The sequence below is a fragment of the Halichoerus grypus genome, chromosome 3, assembly GCF_964656455.1.
Source record: "Halichoerus grypus chromosome 3, mHalGry1.hap1.1, whole genome shotgun sequence".
NCBI lineage: Eukaryota > Metazoa > Chordata > Mammalia > Carnivora > Phocidae > Halichoerus > Halichoerus grypus.
Genome location: NC_135714.1, coordinates 57,417,766 through 57,436,295, shown reverse-complemented (window position 1 = coordinate 57,436,295; position 18,530 = coordinate 57,417,766). Strand labels below are relative to the sequence as shown.

The window sequence follows — 18,530 nt, the reverse complement described above, 5'->3', positions numbered from 1 at the left end:
TTGAAAATAATGTCTAAAACTTCAGTATTACCTGATGATGTGGGAATTATTCCCATTTTATGGGTGAGAAGACTGAGGCTCAGAGAGTATAGGTGACTTGTAACAGGTCACTCCCAAGTCCACATGATCTTTTTTTGAAGCTATTTATAATAGTATTTGTTCTGAATTCAGAGACTGAAAGTCATCTGGCCAGAAGCCAGGCTCCATTCAAAGTCTTTTTATATACATTTAACTTGGATTACTTTAAAAGATAAATTTTCCTTTTGGCAGTGTATTAGTCTCTTTAAATTCTGTATTTGTCAGGTGATATTGTGAAGTCATCTTTGAAGTGAAAAGTTTTGATTACTACAAACACAGTTACCTGTCATTGCCTGTGTGCTGTGCGTCGGGCACTGTATTAATTGCTTTGTGTGCATTGTGTCATCTAACTCTCACAAGCACACACGAGGTAGAGACACCATTGTGCCTGTTTCAGATTTGGAGAAAATGAGGCTTGAGAGGTTCTACAGCTACCAGCTAGAGTGCATAGTGGAGAGCTGGGAGGATTCCATACTTGTAAACTAATGCAGGGACCCGAAGATCCAGGCCCAGAGGTGTCCGTATGTAGCTGTCTGTCCGCATATGTCAGAATGCTCCCTTCCTGTGCAGTGTTTGGCATTGTTGGAACTCTTCTCCAAGCTTAGACCTCCATAGTAAGAGTAGGACAAAGGGGAGGACAGTGACTGAGAACTGTATTAAATATACAGTGTCTGTGAAGAGACATTTGTTATGTGTAGCTGATAACATTCAGTCATGAATATCTATCTTTTTAAAGAAGGACTTAAAAAAAAATCCTCAAACAAGTAAAAAAGAAAACTGTCTTCCTTTTTTATTGCTTAAACATTTGATTACTTAAACATCCCAACTTTTCAATATGTAAATTAAAAAGCTGTGTTAAGATGGCCCATCCTAGGGGCGCCTGGGTGGCTTTGTTGGTTAAGTGTCCAACTCTTGATCTCAGCTCAGGTCTTGATCTCTGGGTTGTCAGTTCAAGCCCTGCAAAAAAAAAGGAAAAAAGATTATCCATTCTATCAAAGATAACCCATTCTATAAAAAAGATTACCCATTCTATCAAAGGAATAAAATATATGCTTTGATTAAATTTTCAGACAGAATCAGCATGTTCTCCTGTAAGAGGCCCTGAGTTAGACTTTGGTCCAGTCCTTTTGTTAATATAAATTACTTCAGTTGCAGGTTTCTGCAGAGAAGGAAGTGGTACTGGTGTGCTTAAATTTGGTAGAGGAAGATGAGTAGCAGTGTGGAAGAGGGGAGGGCAGGGGACTCTTAGATTGTGTTGCTGGAGATTTTCTTGCTCCCAAGTTCCTCTGCTTTATAGGGTTTCTCTTTTTTATTACTGTCATTTTTATTTACCATTTTCAGGTTGAGTGAAGAGAAGAAATAAAGATAAAAATAGGTTTGACTCATGAGTCTTGTGATAGTAAAAGTATAGCTATCATTTGGCTTTGGGATATAATCATTTATGTAGCACTTAAAAGGGATTTAAAAATACGTTTAAAAAAAAAATCTATGTATAGGAATGAGATTTCTTTCCCTTGTCCCAACGTGCAAAGGGGTTGTTAACCTGAAAGTTTGGTAAAATGCCCTCCTCTACATATAATTAAGTAATTTTTTCCCAAGAATTATTTTAAAAGTGGTTTTATATAACTGCTTAGAGGTGCTATTTGATCAACGGTACAATTAGAAAAGATTAATAAGGCTTGTAGAATTATTTTTACTGGTCTCCAAATCGGCTAGAGAAAAGTCCATGGTTCTGAATGATTTCTGTATAATTTAATGTCTCAGGAAGAGATAACTATAGATTAGTGACAAACCACAGATTATTAGGAAGCTGAATTTAAAAAAAATAGTTTCTACTGAGATATACTATTCATGCAGGCTAGTGCGTATGAGTGTACACCTTGCTGACCCTTCCGGAAGGGAGCCCTCCTGGTGACTAGCGTCTGGATCGTGAAGTACAACATTACTAGCCCTTGTGCTACCTTCTTTGCACTGTCCCCACATGATGGGTAACCGCTCTCTTGGCTTCTGACAGGACAGGTTAATTTTGCCCGTTTTTAAGTGTTTTTAATAAATATAGTTATGCAATATGTGCTTAAGAAAGCAATAAAAAATGTGTCTAAAATGCTTCAACCCCTAGAGAGTCGGAAGGCTTTTATTTAGGTAGAGAGAAGGCGGTTGTGATGAGGGCAGGTTAGAATGTGTATAGAAATATCACCTACGTTGTGTGTTGATGGGCCTTTGCTTCTTTCCTTCTCTCTCCAGCCCAGTGGAAAAATGCCTTCTTGGTATGTGGGCAAGTATGATTCACCCTAGAGAAACTGGGCAAATAGGCTTTGAACTCCGACCTACTTCTCTGCTTCTTGGTCAACCGAAGAGGAACTGCTTACCTACCTACCTGTCTGCACCCACACATACATACACTCATACATGTATACATACATACACATATATACATATAGATACATGTGTGAGTGCGTATGCCTTGTGTATATATGTGTAAGTGTGTTTCCTGAGGTCATTAACATACTTCTGTGGCATATCAGAGAGCTCTTTCATTCTGACTCAGAGTATGGCCTTGGTAGGACACCTAGGGTAATTGTGGGCAGCTGGTTGGCTGGCCTGATTGGGTAAGTAGTCTTGCTCTGTGACACATGGGGCTTAGGAAATAATCATGGTCCTGTAGAAATTGGAGATTTCTGTAAAATCTGCAAAAGAATTCTCTGAATCCTTTGTTTCATAAGCTACCACTCTGAAATTGCCTGAGTATCATTAGAGGAAAAATCATTGTGAGGCTTTGGTGTTGGGCTGAGTTCCCTCACTTATCCCCCCTCTTGGAATCAGGGCATATCTATCTTTCTCTGCCCTATTTCTGTTTCCAGGTCTCAAATTCCATTACATTTCATTCTTAACAAAATAAAGTCGCTAATCATGTCCTCTCAAATATCCAGTTTACTGAGAAATATTGGTTCATCATTTGCAGGTACTTATTTGGTTTTCAAGGTTTAGTGTGAGTCACTTCCCCTCGTCCTTGGCTTATAGTAGGCATTTCTACTGGTGTAGACCTCATGAGAGCAAACACTTTGTCTTGATGATTGCTGTATCCCCGGTATATAAAATTGGGCTTGGTACCTCGTGGGTCCTCAAATATTTGTTATTCAGTGCATAGATCTAGTAAGCAGGGATTGGGATTCACCTAGTGTTCTGGCTTTTCTTAAATGCTCTTGTTCTGTGCCCCTCTCCAGGTTTAATTGGTCCCTAAGAAAATGAGGATGGTGATAATGGCTATACAATTAATTATTCAGTGTTATCAAGGCTCCTTGTGACTTCTCTTTTCATTCCACAAAGCTCACGGAGCTAGGTTTATTGGTTTCTTACACTTTTCTGTTTCTGTTCAATAAGATTTGGTAAATTGAACTGAATTATGTGCAGGTTGGGAATGCCCACTAATTTTGCACTAATGTCTACTTGAGATCTCTGTTTCAGGCATCAGGGGAAATAAGATAACCTAAGATTAAAATCTACTAATTTGCCAGCAGCAATACTGTGGTTTAAAGTGTGATTTAAAGGGGTTTAAAGGGATCCTTCGTAAAATTTAGGATTTTAGCTTCCTGTATAGCCACTGTTCTTTCTTGTACCTAAAGATCATGCATTTGACTTCACTGATTTAGCTTCCATCCCTCCATTGAACATCATAATGGCTAATATTAAATGCTTTAAGCTTTGTAGATGAAGATGTTATTTAGTGTAGCATGTTAATCTATTACCAGCAAATTATTATTGCTGTTTAGCTGAAATATTTCTTCCCCATACTTTCACTGTTTTTCCTTGTCATTATACCAAATAATCATAATATTGCTCAGAAATGTTAAGAAATCCCCATGGTCACTTCTGCTTCCAGGATGATTATCTCTAAGCATTCTTTGCTTGTGGGTAGCCAATCCAGATTACCTTGGAAAGCCATTAGGGACAATTCCAAATTGCCTGGTAAAATCATGAGTGGTTTCAATATGAAGGATTTGGTTATGTTACTTGGACTGGATATATTGACAGTGATGACTTAGATGGAACTCTAATGACAGAATTTTGGGAACCTTCTCTTTGTGTTGCTCCAGTAGAGATCAGCTTTTACTCCTAAACTGTGCTACGTCTATTATTAGAAATTATTGAATTATTCTTTTTCATTAGTTTTTCTTCTGAATATAGATGTTTTACATGTGCCCATTAAAATTGTCTTCTTTAGTTTTTCTGTATTCCCCAGCTTTTTGACAATCATCTTAAGTACCAAACTGTTATAATTTAGCATATTCTTGCTCAGTCATCTTTCAGTGCACAGATTGTGTGGATTATTTTTTGTATATGTGTTTTTGTTTTATTTGCTATTTTAGTATAGTTTACCATAGCATTACAAAATCCTTATAAACATAGTTTAATCTCATTATCCTAATAAACCTTAATTTAGGTACTTATTTCCCTAAGGACACCTATTTTCTCATGATAATGAATGTTACCACACAGTGTTTAATATAGATAGCTGCCTGCTTTTCAAATGACTACTTTAGGAGAAAGCCCTAGAAGCTGATTGCTGAGTAAAACCAAATTAACATAATACGTTTTGACAGATGGCTTTTAAAGAAGTTTGTATGATCTGAACTTTTACTAGTAGTATAGGGAAGTGTTGATTTTTAAAAATTTCAGTTTTAAATTAGTTTTGGCTCTGTTCTCCCTAAATCTGAATATAATTTTTAAATTCTTGATTGTGCAATCTTTGAAATATGTAATGAATTAATCATTTTTCTAGTTATCAAGTACCCAAAAGTATGATCAATTATAAAAACGTTTTGTAAACTTTAGTAGTACTATGAAAAGATTCATCCACCTCATAGAATTTGAGAGTTGTATTATTGTTTAGAATGGATAGTAAAGCGTGGGAAGAGTTTTTCTAGTTTAGGAATCTCTGTTCCCACAAGTAATTTATCCATCCTAATTTTCCAAATATGTTTACATGATTTTGCTGACTAACTGTAAATCCTTAGGAGAGATTTTGTGGTCACGTCAGTCTCTTGTTTATAAAAATGATTGCCACAAATTCAGACTGATGAATCTTTATGGAATTTAGAATAAACTGTGACCAGCATGAAACAGTCTATCTTGTTTTTGAAGTGACTGATAAAACAAAAATAACATTTAGGAAACTCGTAGGTAGTAAGATAGGATTAAATATACGCATCTTCAAATACTGGGATCTTAGATGTTAAATCACATATCCTACAATCTTTCTTTGTTATTTAGCATTTATATTTTTATATGTGTATATGCACATAAATTAAAAAGAATGATTGAAATCATTCATCATATGAGCTTGAGTTCTCTTTTATATGTAAAAATCTCTCTCTTTTACATGTAAAGTCCATTCCTTAATCTAAAACATAACCAGCCTATCCAGTAGAGGACCTATTAGTATTCATTGCCTTTCTTCCATTAAATGGTCAGGGGCACAGACTGTTGTTCACTGTGTAGTTTACTACTTTCTAGCTGACTTTAACCTCTCAAAGCATCTCTTCTGTGTAAACATAGGCATAATACTACTTCTTAGTTCATAGAATTGTAAAGGATTCATAAAGTGCTGCCACATGGGAAGCAAGCTAGGATAATAGCTATTATTAGTATATCTTAGTCTTGTGCTTTTTAAAAAACACTTTTACTCAATGAGAGCCACCCCATTCTAATCCATACATTTTTGATAGGTCTGCCTACCACCATGAATTTCCAGGAACCTTAATTTACTGTGTCAAGGACTTGTAAACTCTCCAACCACTCAGCTCACCATGTGACAGCTCTTTGAGAGTTCTATTTTCATGTATTATCTTAAAGTTGATATCTCAATATAGTATTGCTTAATTCATTGGAGTACGGCAGTAGGGGGGAGTTGGGTAAGGAATGAACAGTGCAAAACGATTACTCTGTACCGACTCCATGCCAACTTTATTTCATGTATACCGGACAGAATTCTTTCTTCTTTTCATCTTGTTTATGGAAAGTCCTTTCCATTTAATTGAGAGAAAGTTCCTGTATTAATCATGACTCTTTTGGATGCAAATAACAGGAACCCACTTGACACTGGTTAAGGAAAACAAAATTGATCAGGTAATCAGTCAGGTATAGCTGAACCGAGGGCTCAAACAATGTCAGAAATCCCTCTCTCTCCTCCCCCGACTCTTCTTTCTTTCTCATTTTCCTGCGTTGGCTCTGTTTCTTTATCAGGGTATGATTGGTGGCCCCTCAGGTTGTGGCAAAGACTGTCACCAGCATCTCTAGGCTTTCATTCTACCTTTCACCCCACTAGACAGAACACTTGTTTTTTGATAGCCCCAGCAAAATGTCCTGGGGGAGGGTGGTTTGATTGGCTACTTGGCTTGAGTCATAAGCTTATCCTGGAACCTTTCGCTGTGGCAGGGGATGCAGTGCTCTGATTGGCCTGGATTGAGTCATTTCACTCTTGATTTACAGGGACTAAGAGTGGAATTCAGGATGGTTAACCTGAGGGAACACTGGGGTGCAGTTAAAGAAAAAGGAGGATGGATGCTAGGGAGCACACATGTAATCATGCCGCAGCCTGAGGGCTTCCCAGCACACTGCATGGGAACTGGCAGCTGTGGTAGGTAGACTAATGGCCCCCCAGGGGTGTCTACATCGGAATCCCTGGAGCTCATGAGTATGTGATGTTACATGGCTGAGAGGAGTTAAGTTTGCCGATGGAATTAAGGTTGCTAATCGGTTGGCCTTTAAATAGGTAGATTAGCCCAGATTTTCCAAGGTCGGTCCTCATAAATAGAAGAGGGAGACAAAAAGGCAAAACTAGGGAGATGGCAGCATAAGAAAGGACTTGGTCTGATGTTTCTGGCTTTGAAGATAAAGGCAGGGACCTAGGAGCCAGGGAACACCTGTGGCCTCCGGAAGTTCGGAAAGTCAAGGAAACAGATTATTCCCAGAGCTTCTTGAAGAAATGCAGCCCTGCCAACACCTTGATTTTAGACCCCTGTGACCTATTTCAGACTTCTGACCTCCAGAACTGTAGGGTAATACATATATATTGTTTTAAGTCGCCAAGTTTGTGGCAATTTGTTACAGCAGTAATAGAAAGCTAATACAGTGGCCCAGCGCACTGTCCCCATTTCTCATACTTTTGTCATACTGTGAACCAGACTATTGTAGATTTGGAAAATGTAATCACCACAAGTAAGTTTCAGTGAAGACTTTTAAAAATGCTGTTTGCATTTCTTGCCTGTCATATTTTCCTCAGCCTTTGGCCCAGGGGGACAAATGCTTATTTTTCCTGGCTTTAAATTCTAGGCTCAATATTAGTCTTTAAAAGTATTATCCATCAAAAAATTGTGAGGTATATGAGAAATATTAATTTATAGAATGTTTAATATAGCTCTTGAATCTGTAAAACTTCCAGGGATGATAAATATAACCATTAGATGTGCTTCTTTAAAAACTAAGATTGGAATGTTAACATTTTGGCATCGGGGACTCATGTAAAAAAAAAATATATATATATATATATATATATCTTCTCTACTTGTTATTCTGTTATTAATTATTTGATCATTTTAAGATGTAGCAAACCAAGAAAATGCTTGGACATTTTTCTTCTTCTTCTTCTTTTTTTTTTTTTTTTCCTTGAAAGATCTTCTCTTACCTGATTTCATGTTCTGGAACACTAAAGAATGTGCTGTTCTTTCCTAAGTGACTCTCTCTAACGTAAACATTGTGCAATTCAACAAATATTTATGAAAAAGCCAGATTTAAAAAAATGAGAAGAATTTTTAAGTTCACAACGATTTGTTCTTTCTTAATGAGTAAAAGGAAAAAAAAAGCTTTCTCTTTTTTCTCCAATAGCTTGTTGAAAAATCTTTGACTGTGAAAGTAGGTTTGCAATTAAAATAAAAGACTTCAAAGAGGTTCTCTGCCTTGCGGTGATAAGAGCCTAGAGGAGATGAAGTGAGGGGAAAAAGACCTTGGCTCTGCTCAGGAGTTCAGCAAGTGTCACAACTAACTTTTAATTGCCTTTCAGTGAAGATGCGTCCCCTTCTCCGTTTGTGTTTACGGCCTTGGGAAGCCCTTCAGCGCTTGGTGTCCTCTTTAAGGTCCACTCATCACCCTGCTCACATTTTTCCTAGAGCAGCTGGCTCCTGTCATTTCTGATGAAAGTCATTCTCTGACCCTCAGCGAAGGATTTGGGAATGTTGTTGTTGGAGCGGCTTCTTTAGCAGATCTTGAAAAAGCTTATTCGATTTCCTTCTTGTGGCCAGATTGTTGCATACTGAGAATTTGTACCTGAAAAAGGAAGTTGCCTGTGTGAACTGCCTCTTGATAATCATCAACCAATTCTTGGGAGAGGATCCCAGTGTCTGGGCGAGGTAACAGAGTATGGGTTGTTAGGGCTAGCCTGGACTTCAGGCCCTCCGTTAACATGGAGCTGAGGATCCCTTCTACCCATATCAGAAACACCAGGCTGGGGCGGGAGTGGAGATGGGAGAGGCCTGAGAGGTGCCGGGATGTGGAAGGACTCGGAAGCCCACTTCCATCTTCTATAGCTCAGCTGGATGCGTATGGTCACGGTGATGATAACCTCAGCTAATTTTTCTTTTATTACATTGTTACTAGCTGGACTAAGTCTTTTATGTGCCTTACCTTGTTTGAGCCCATTATTTTACAGGCAACCTGTCTGAGCCTTAATTTTGATAATTTGCTTGCAGAGGCCAAAATGCACATCTGCTTGAAATCAGAATTTAAACGCAGTACTTTCCACTCCAGACCTTCGGTAATCAACCGTCTTACCCCACCTTCTCCCTTCCTTGCTTGGGAACTCAAGCCATATTGCATCAATCACAAGTATTCCAATATTTTGTATGCCAGGAGTAGCTTTGGGCTTCATTAGATCAACTAAAGATTACTATAATATGTGTGAGCTTTGTACTGTAGTCACTTGAGGTCTAAGTAATGTTGATTATACTACTGAACACTTCTGTTCTCTTACTGTTCTATAGTGTGGTCTTTGTAACATACTGGGGACATCTAGTAACCTCTAGGAGACATGTGGATATCATTGCACAACATATTAGATGGATACCAAGCTGCCCGTCCTCAGTTGTGAGCTTCTGAGACTGAATGCATGAGGGAATTAAGATGATGCCAGAGCATGGGCCACAGTGGTATACTGTGAAAGCACTCCTTCTCAAGAATCCCCACTTCCAAAAATCACCATTGATTTTTTCCCCCCAAAGATTGCTGTATGCTGGGGACATTTAAACATAGTTAAGATACCACACCTCCATCCCAAAGAGCCTAAAATCTCTGAAAGGACAAGACGTAAGCATATAATTTTTCTCCCATACAGATTTTTAGAACTTTTATACAGATAATGTGTGATGATGAGATCTAAGAAGCCTAGACCAGCAGGTCTATACTCCGGACAAGATAGCAGGGAAGGTTTCTTGGGAGAGATGGGACTTGAGGTAGGCCCTGTAGGCCAGGTTGGATTTGTATGGATGGAGAGAAAGGAGCAGTCCTTTCCCTGGGGGCGAATGGTGGAGTAGGACTTTGAGGACAGGCGTGATTAAGTTGGGTCTAGGCCCAATAGAATGTTTCAGTAGGCCAATATGGGAGATGATGTGGCAAAGAGGTTAGGGACGGAGTACATAGGGCCTTAAATGACAGTTCACTTTTGGGTTCAGTTACCCAGTCTGCGAGTTTCAGTTCCTTATTTGTGAAGTGAGAGGATTTGATTAGTAGAGGTCTTTAAAGCAATTTTCATGTCTAACATGGAAAAAAAGTGATCAGTTTTCTGAAACTATTTTATCTTTGAAGTAATGATGAGCCATTGAAACTGTTCAGAGAGAGTAATCCAGTAATATTAATACCTAACATTTATTGAGCCCTTCATATGTGCCAAATAGTGTCCTAAACACTTTGGATTAGGCCAGTTAGTTTTTACAAGGCTATGAATAAAATACTATTACCCTCATTTTACAGATGAGAACTGACATGGAAGTCTTAAGTGACCAAAATCACAAAGGTAGTAAGTGGCAGAATTTAGGCATTTTACATATGGGACTTTAAAACAGTTTTCCTGGCAGTAATTCAGATAATATTTTGGTACAATTTATACAATATTTGGCTGTGAGAAATTATGTTGGGGAGTTTGGACTTGGCACCTCGCGGTTTACAGTGTGTGGTGACAAGGACTTGAAGCAATTGGAAGAAATGGGATTAGTTTGACAGCAATTTCTAAGGAGAAAACAGTAGGACTTGAATGATATTAAATGGGGGGAAAAGTGGATATAAAATCAGTTTTCTAAGCTGGAGCTTTGGGAGAATCAGCACATCATGAACATAAACAGTGAAGTCAGGAAGGCAAGCTGAATATTTAGGGTGAAAATGAGAAGTTTGGTTTAGATATTTTAGGGGTGAAGAGAAGGGATGACACATTATTCTAGGCAGAGAACTGCCATGTTCAAGTTTCAGTGTGAAGCAAGTCCGTCTTTTTCCTTGAACCTGTATTTACTGAGGGTCTGTTATGTGCAGTACACGGACATGTGGAAAAGGGCCCAAAGTCTCAGAAAGGGTTACAATTTTGAAACTGAGAAAATTCTAAGGTGGTTGACATTAAAACGAAAAGTTGGATCATCCAAAAGGTCTTGAAGTATATGGAAACATAGAACATGGCCTCCTCAAATACTTATTTATTTATTTATTTATTTTATTTATTTGACAGAGAGAGAGGCAGAGCGAGAGAGGGAACACAAGCAGGGGGAGTGGGAGAGGGAGAAGCAGGCTTCCCGCGGAGCAGAGAGCCCGATGCGGGGCTCCATCCCAGGACCCTGGGATCATGACCTGAGCCGAAGGCAGATGCTTAGCTACTGAGCCACCCAGGTGCCCCTCCTCAAATACTTTGATGTAGGTTATGTTTAATATTAGTGTGTGTATGTGTGTGTATACAGATGTATACACATCTCTCTCTCTCTCTCTCTCTCACACACACACACACACACACACACACACAGAGGAATGTGTCTCTTTGATTCAGCCTGAGGAGGAAGAAGGCATTAAGTTAAACTCTCAAATGAGGACTTTAGAGAATTCTCTGACAAGGAGAATTGTCAGTGTTATAATTTAGTCATCCATTGAAGATACAACAATACTTTTTCTTAAAGGTAGTTTGAGTTTCTGAGGAGATCCTGAATGAAAACATACCCCTCTCACTTGCTTGAGTTAACAAGTTAGAAATAGCAGATATAAAGATGTAGTAAAAATATCTTTTACGAACAAGGCCAGGGTAACAAGAGGCTCTCCCTTTGATGGGAAGTGCCCAGCCGGCGTGTGTCAGGCCCTGCTGGGCTAGGACAGGGCTTGCCCCCATGACGTGGGAGACAACGTGTGCTCCTTATCAGGATCCTTCCCAGAAGAAGAGTGAGGAGGGAGGCTCTGAGCTTTGTGAACTTCTTATTTTTCCCAGGCTTACAAATCACAGACATCACTCTTCATTACCGGGAGAAGGGTGAGCTAAGAGATGGAGCGGCCCAGGAGAGTCAGAGAAAAATTTCTTTTCACAGAGAGCAGGAGCAGGTTAAAGGCACTCTATCTCTAACTTAAAAGGAAATCACCTACTTGAGATGCTTTCATTGTAAGAAAGAGGCAAAGATTAGATGATTTTCAAGGTCTTTTTTATTTTTGACCTGTATAGATATTCTGTGAGTATCTAAAGGGATTGCAGAGTGGGGCTGATTTCCTGCTGCTTGCTTCTAAGTATGAGGGGCACTGTGTCTGCATTCCAGGAGATCTGTTTTAATGACTACATCCACTTTCTGGTTCTTAGTAACTTAAATACAAGACCTGGATACTGCGAAATGTTTGATTTACTGGTCAGTAAGAGCCGTGAGAAGTAGAAATAACATTTGCAAGCAAAATTCTGGTTGTAGAGGTATATGACAACTTGTGTAGTTGGCTGTCATTGATCGCTTGGGGATAACTTGCTATTTGGGGAAAAGATGGTGCATTTTAATTCTAGATACACCCTCAGGCTCAAACTGCTCTCATCCATTCATTCATTCACAGGTATTTATTGAGTGATTTCAGGTTCTATTTTAGGCACTGGGAAACAGTAGTAAAGAGAACATAAAATCTGGGCCCTCATGGAGCTTATATGCTAGTGGGAGAAACAATAAGTAAATGTAAATACAATTTATGGTATGTCAGAGAGTGAGTGACAAGTTTTATGGGGAAAGGGGATGGAGAGTGATGAGATGGATACTGGTCAGGACACACCTCACTGAGACAGGGTCACATTAAAGCACAAACCTGAAGGAATTAAGGAGGGAGATCCCAGAGGAAAGCAATCATAGTGACCTTGAGATGTGAGAATTCTCAGTGCCAGGCTGAGACCACTGAGGGGGTATAAAGGGTAGTGAAATGCTGGGATATTAGCTAGAGCAGGATGTGGCATAAAGAGGGTTTTTATTAAAGGGGGGAGATAAGACGGCTGCTTATTTATTTGTTGATGGGAATGATCTAGTGATGTGGGGAGACTGATTGAGAAAGAGGAGAGGACAGGTGCAAGAACTGTTCCTGCAAAGGTGAGAGGGGTTAGGGGTTGGTGCACAAGGGGGGGGGGGGTTTGCTCCTTGGTAAGATCACAGACAACATCTCCGTATTAGCTGGAGGAAAATGGACCATGCATGCCTAGATGCCAGTCGGTTGTGGAAGGCTCACTGCTTTTGAGTCCTGTTCAGGTGACTTAGTGACCACAGTGTGGCTTTACGGTGGCTCTGGCCATTTGTGCTTGTAGAATTTATGGCCCACAAAGACCTTTATATACCAATTGCCGTGGCCCTTCAGCCATCTCTGCTGACAAGTGTATAGTTTCACATCTTAAAACCGCACATGGGCAATATTTTAATGAGTAGCTAACTTACATTTAAGTGTTCAATAGCTCATATTTATTGCATCCTCTGCGTAATCTCGTTTAAAGCTCTCACTAGACCTATGAGCTGGAAATATTACTAGCCTCCAGTTAACAGTTGAGGACACTGAGCCTAAGAGAAACCAAAGAATTTGTTCAGGGTCATGCGCTGACTTAACTTGGTGCCTTCTGACAGTGTAGTTCCTTCCTTATCCATAGGCTGTGCTGCTTTGTGGAAGGATTTGGGCCTGTGAGGTGTGTAATTTCTGAATACAGTAAGTTAACACTGGATATAATTTGATTTGCCTGTATGCTTGTGATCTGAGATGAAAATACTTTTGATAGCTTTGAGCTTTCCCCACCATCCCCCTCCCCTTTTTTTTCCCTCCCGAAGACCGAGAATTTAAGAGCCTTTTACAGAAATTTTTGAAACTACACTGGAGGAAAAATTGGTTGGCTGGTTGCGGGTAGACAGAACGTCGTCATTCTTGTGGTAGTTTTCCTTTATAAGTCAGATCTTAAATTAGAAATCGACAGCAAGATGTTCCATCTATTCTGAAGTGAATAAGAGCATAGGAGCATGGTCTTCAGTGTCAAAATGATCAAAATTGAATTTTTCCTTTGGCTTCTTGCTTGCAATGTGTCAGGCCTCCTAGGCCTGCTTTTTCATTTATAAACTAGGGATAATAACACCCACCTGCTGTGATTGCTGTGAGAATTAGAGATGGTATATTCTTTTTTTAAAAAAAATATTCATTTATTTATTTGACAGAGAGAGAGTGAGAGAACACAAGCAGGGGGAGCAGCAGAGGGAGAGGGAGAAGCAGGCTCCCCACTAAGCAGGGAGCCCACCGTGGGGCTCGATCCCAGGACCCTGGGATCATACCTGAGCTGACTCAGACACTTAACCAATTGAGCCACCTAGGCGCCATAGAGATGGTATATTCTTGAACACAAAGCACAGTGCCCAGTATTTATCCTGCCAATAGATGGCAGGTGACCTGGTAGCTCCTTTGTCAGTTCTGCTAACTATTGTCCAGGGGGATGGTAGCCTGATGGGTTACTAAGTGCATCTTTTCCCTTGGTTATAATAATTCCCAACTGGAAAATTACATTCTGGGTTTAATTTCAGCAATGTGTCTTATGTGTACATTTTAGGAATGATTTATTATTTAGCATCAGAGAAGACAAAGCTCTATAGAAATATGCCTTCTTTATTTTGAATAAAAATGCAGAACATACTGTCTGACAGTGGAAAAATGGAACTGTCCCAGAGAATCTAGGATGCATGGTTTGCTGTAAGCATGAGGCCCTGGGTGTCCTCCTGGGTGTGGAGGAGCCTCCTTGCATTCTTCCTAAATTTTCTAGTTCTCTAGTCACTTAATCCAGGCATCAGTATATTGTCTAGACTTTGGTTGTGTGAATTTCCTTCAGCGGAGATGGGAAATCTCCTTCACTTGAAACAGTAAATGAATAGAGAAAGAGTTATAAGTGGGATTACTGGTGCAGGCAGATGCCCTTGGACCTCAGGTAGTATGTCTTTTTTTTTTTTTTTTTAGGTAGTATGTCTTGTAAGTTAGTGTATAACAGCATAGACAAAGCAAAGGTTCTCTGGTTACCTGCATTACTAACTTAATACATGTTAAACAGATCCTACTGACAAGAGATCTTGGCGTGTACAAAATCTTGTATTAGATAGTATTGGAAATACCAAGCTGAATGGGGGGGGTTTCTTGTCCTTAAGGAATTTATACTTAATTGGGGATAGGCTTTGTCAGTCCACATCCAAGAGCCTGATTCATCCCTTACTGTGGAAGCCTTCCCCTCCATCACTCTGCTCCTGCGACACTCAAGTTCATTCCCTAAAATTTTGAGTTCTTTCTATAAGCCAGAAGTTACTAAAAGTATTCCCCAGGGATTTGGCTGTAAGAGAGACTACATCTTTGCATCTGTGCTTACGCTGATGCCTAGTGTGGGTCTTTGACGATGGTCCAGAGAAACCACAAAGTGGGGATCATGCCGTTGCTGCGCGTCCCAGGGCTGGAGGCGGGCTTCACTTCACTATGTGATGCGACAGTCCTCACTCCTGCCTAGTAAATATTTACAGCAGTGTTATTTGATCTGTGCATTTAATAAAGAAGGGTATTTTGTTTAAATTCATTGGCCATTCTAAATGGCATAATGATAACAAACATGCACTCAAAGAATTTCCAAGTTGTAAAATGCCTTCATTTGTCTTCTGGTACTTTATACACTGTGTGAAGTATTTAAAAAGCAGGAAAAGAGTGAACATATTCTATAAGGTTACTTTAAGATCATAGGTTATAGTTCAGTTATGAGTCTTAACACTTTCATTTATTGGATGACATCCATGTAATTGCTCTAGGGGAGAAGTATTCATGGATCATAGAATTTTTTTCAGGGTACTTTGACATACTGTGGGACTAGTCTTAGGCTAGAATCATGAAGGTGGGGGACTTTTTAATTTCTGTTATCAGATTTTGCTTGTCTTCTTTTCTCATCCTTGTCCTCATGTTCTTTTCCAGGATCCACTGTCTTGCTTCCAAATCATTTTTAATAAGGGATAAATGGTTTATTCAATGAGTTATCTTTCCCCAGCGTGTTTGCATTTTAGCAGACATAATACATTTGGCTAAATGAGGGGAATTAATTGTGAAATTGAGTTTAACCTGTAGCTGGCCACCGTGATATAAGGTGGACTCCAAATAGACATTCATATTAAAATGAGTATCTGTCCCATGTACGGAATTTGGTGCAAAATGACAATGCCATTTGCTCTTAACTGACCAGCATCTGCATATTTAATTTATAGATTATGATTTCTATTTTTTTTTTAACCTATTCTCCTCGTTTTCTGAAAATGTTCTGTGATTTATGGGGCACAACTCAGTGGAACAGAATGAGTGTATGGGCTTTGGAGTATGACTTGGATTCCTATCTGAGCTTCACAGTTACTTGACCTTGAGCACATACTTCCTGAATCTCAGTTTCCTCACCCATGAAATGTGATTGTTAGGTTTGTTATGATGGAAAAATTATATATAAACTACAGCACCATAAACTACAATGTATAAAATTACAGGCCAATGGTAAATGCAACATAAAGTAGCTATTATAATTAGTATAAATTCTAGGATATTTACAGGGAAAAAATTAAACAATAAAAAAAATTTCTTCTACATAATAGCAACTTTGTTAAAAATTTGTAGCAGGTGTCAGTTATGCCAATAATAAATGAATTGGGAGCATGTCTTGATGATAAGCAAACCAGATATCATTTATGGAAACTTATTATATTTATATCCTCAAACGTATAAATGAGATACGAATATTCACATTGTAGTACATTTTTTAAAAAGAAAATGATTCATTGAACCCAGAGTTACCTAAGTGTACTTGAGAAATGATTCGAGTTCTCAAAATTTCATTCTTAATGAGATGGTTCAGGAATATATTTATTATGCAAGTTGAGGTAGAGCCTTGTGAGGTGGGGCACTTTATGCCTATGCTATGTCCTCCTGTGTTCTCTTGTCACACAGGGTTCTACAATTCTATTTTTCACCCCACAGATTTACCAATAAAGAGACAGAGTGAGTATGAGCTGGTGACTCCAGTCAGCACAAATTTTGAAGGACACTATCTCTCCCATATTCTTTCTGCAAATCACAAAAGGAGGTCACCGAGGGACGTGTCTTCCAGCTCTGAGCAATTGTTCTTTAACATCACAGCATTTGGAAGAGATTTTCATCTGCGACTAAGGCCCAACACTCAGCTAGTAGCTCCTGGGGCTGTTGTGGAATGGCACGAGACGTCTCTGGTGCCTGAGAATGTAACTGACCCCATTAATGATCATCAAGCAGGAAATGCTTCAGAAAGAATCTGGAAAACAGAGCCTTTGCAGACTAACTGTGCTTATGTTGGTGACATCATGGACATTCCAGGAACCTCTGTTGCCATTAGCAACTGTGACGGTCTGGTAAGACTTATTCCCTCTTGTGTGTATGTGTTTGCAGGTGTGCGGGTGTGCGGCGTGGCTCCAGCATGGTTTGGAAGGTAGAGGCGGAAAGGAAGCCTTACTCTTATATTTTAAGTTCAGGAAGGAGCTTGGGAAAGCATTTTATAGTCAAAGATGTGTGCTTTGGCTTCATTTTGCCACAAAGACAGCATTATTCCGAGAAGCAAAAGATACCTATTTTAGCATTTTTTGCTTACATTTTCACTTGTGTTACATTGGGGAGTCTTATTTCCTTATTTCTTTCAAAGCATTCTGAAAATTTTCTGAAGAAATGTAGATTCCTCCAAAATGATAGCATTTCACTTCTTATGTGGAAACTTTGGATATCTTCTTAAAGTATTTTGAATGCATTCTTTCGCTTCCCCACAGAATGCTAAAATGGGAAATGAGCAGATCCTTTGTCAGAATTTGTTCAAATCACATTACTTTACAAACATGAGATGTAGTTATCTCTGCATCGTGGCTTTGAGTCAGGTTTTTCTTTATTTTCAACTAAAATACCCGTATGTTGCTCTTCAGTTTTGTTGATGAGGCCCAATAGTAACTGACCTTTCTCTACACACTCTGCCGATGTGAAATATTTTTGTTTCATTACTCCAGATGTTATTTGGAAAGTGTGTCAATGTTTATACCTCCTCCATCCACAGTTGACTTTGTTCAAAAAAGCAACCATTTTTCTTTCTAGGGTTGCCAGGCTGCTGTTTCTTGGGAGTTCAGAGCTATTCCCTTTGTTTTGCCACTCTTCTGGGAGTTCTCAAAATATTCCTTATGTTCCTGTTTATAATTATTCTACCTTAGCTGGTCCTCCAACAATACCATGAAGTTTTTGCTGTTGTTCTCTCTATGCATAGGCCCAACCCAGAGGAGGTATGATACATATGTTTTACCAAATGCTGGTGAGGTCATTGTTTCAGGCTTTATTTTTGCAGTCTTGTCCTGCCTCTTGATGCTCTGTAGGGTTTTAAGAGCCAGTGCAGAAAACTGAGCAGAGGACATATAGCAGGTCCAAGTGTTCAAGTGGGACTGCATTAGATTAGGAACTGTACATTTGCATTTGGTGCTAGACCGTATTCTGGGGTTTGAAGACATAAGGAATCGCTTGAATTCTCATTCTCTACAAAGGTTGAATAGATGTGAATTAATTAAGTCATTGAATAGGAAATAAAAAAGAAAGTACTTTCTAGAAGATGAAGTTCAAAGTATTCATTGAGAAAGTGTGATTCAGTAACTACTAAGATAGAAAAGAACACAAATCATACAAAAGGTACTATTTTGTAATACTTTTAAGTAAAATACATTGAATATAAAACTTAATTCAGTGTTATTTTTTAGTTTTATAGCGTAAAAAATTATGTATGTTTACCTTCTCAGTTAAGATTTGAAATGTGGGATATTGGCTTGAAAATCAGTTTAAGGAAGGTAAAAGGCAAGGAACTTACTTTAATGCATCATCACAGTGATTTTTATATC

The 18,530-nt window shown here is 39.0% G+C and overlaps 1 protein-coding gene across 5 annotated transcripts in view; it reads left to right on the top strand.

The window, feature by feature from the left end:
* The window catches only part of ADAMTS3 (ADAM metallopeptidase with thrombospondin type 1 motif 3), a 531,886-nt gene that overhangs the window by 283,219 nt on the left and 230,137 nt on the right, over nucleotides 1-18,530 (top strand). For 4 of the 5 annotated variants that reach the window (XM_078068759.1, XM_036078049.2, XM_078068756.1 and 1 more), the window contains one exon: nucleotides 16,615-17,021. The exons of the other annotated variant lie outside the window; for it this stretch is intronic. In XM_078068759.1, the coding sequence (XP_077924885.1) occupies nucleotides 16,615-17,021 (407 nt within the window). The remainder of the gene's footprint in view (nucleotides 1-16,614; nucleotides 17,022-18,530) is intronic. 5 annotated transcript variants of the gene reach the window in all.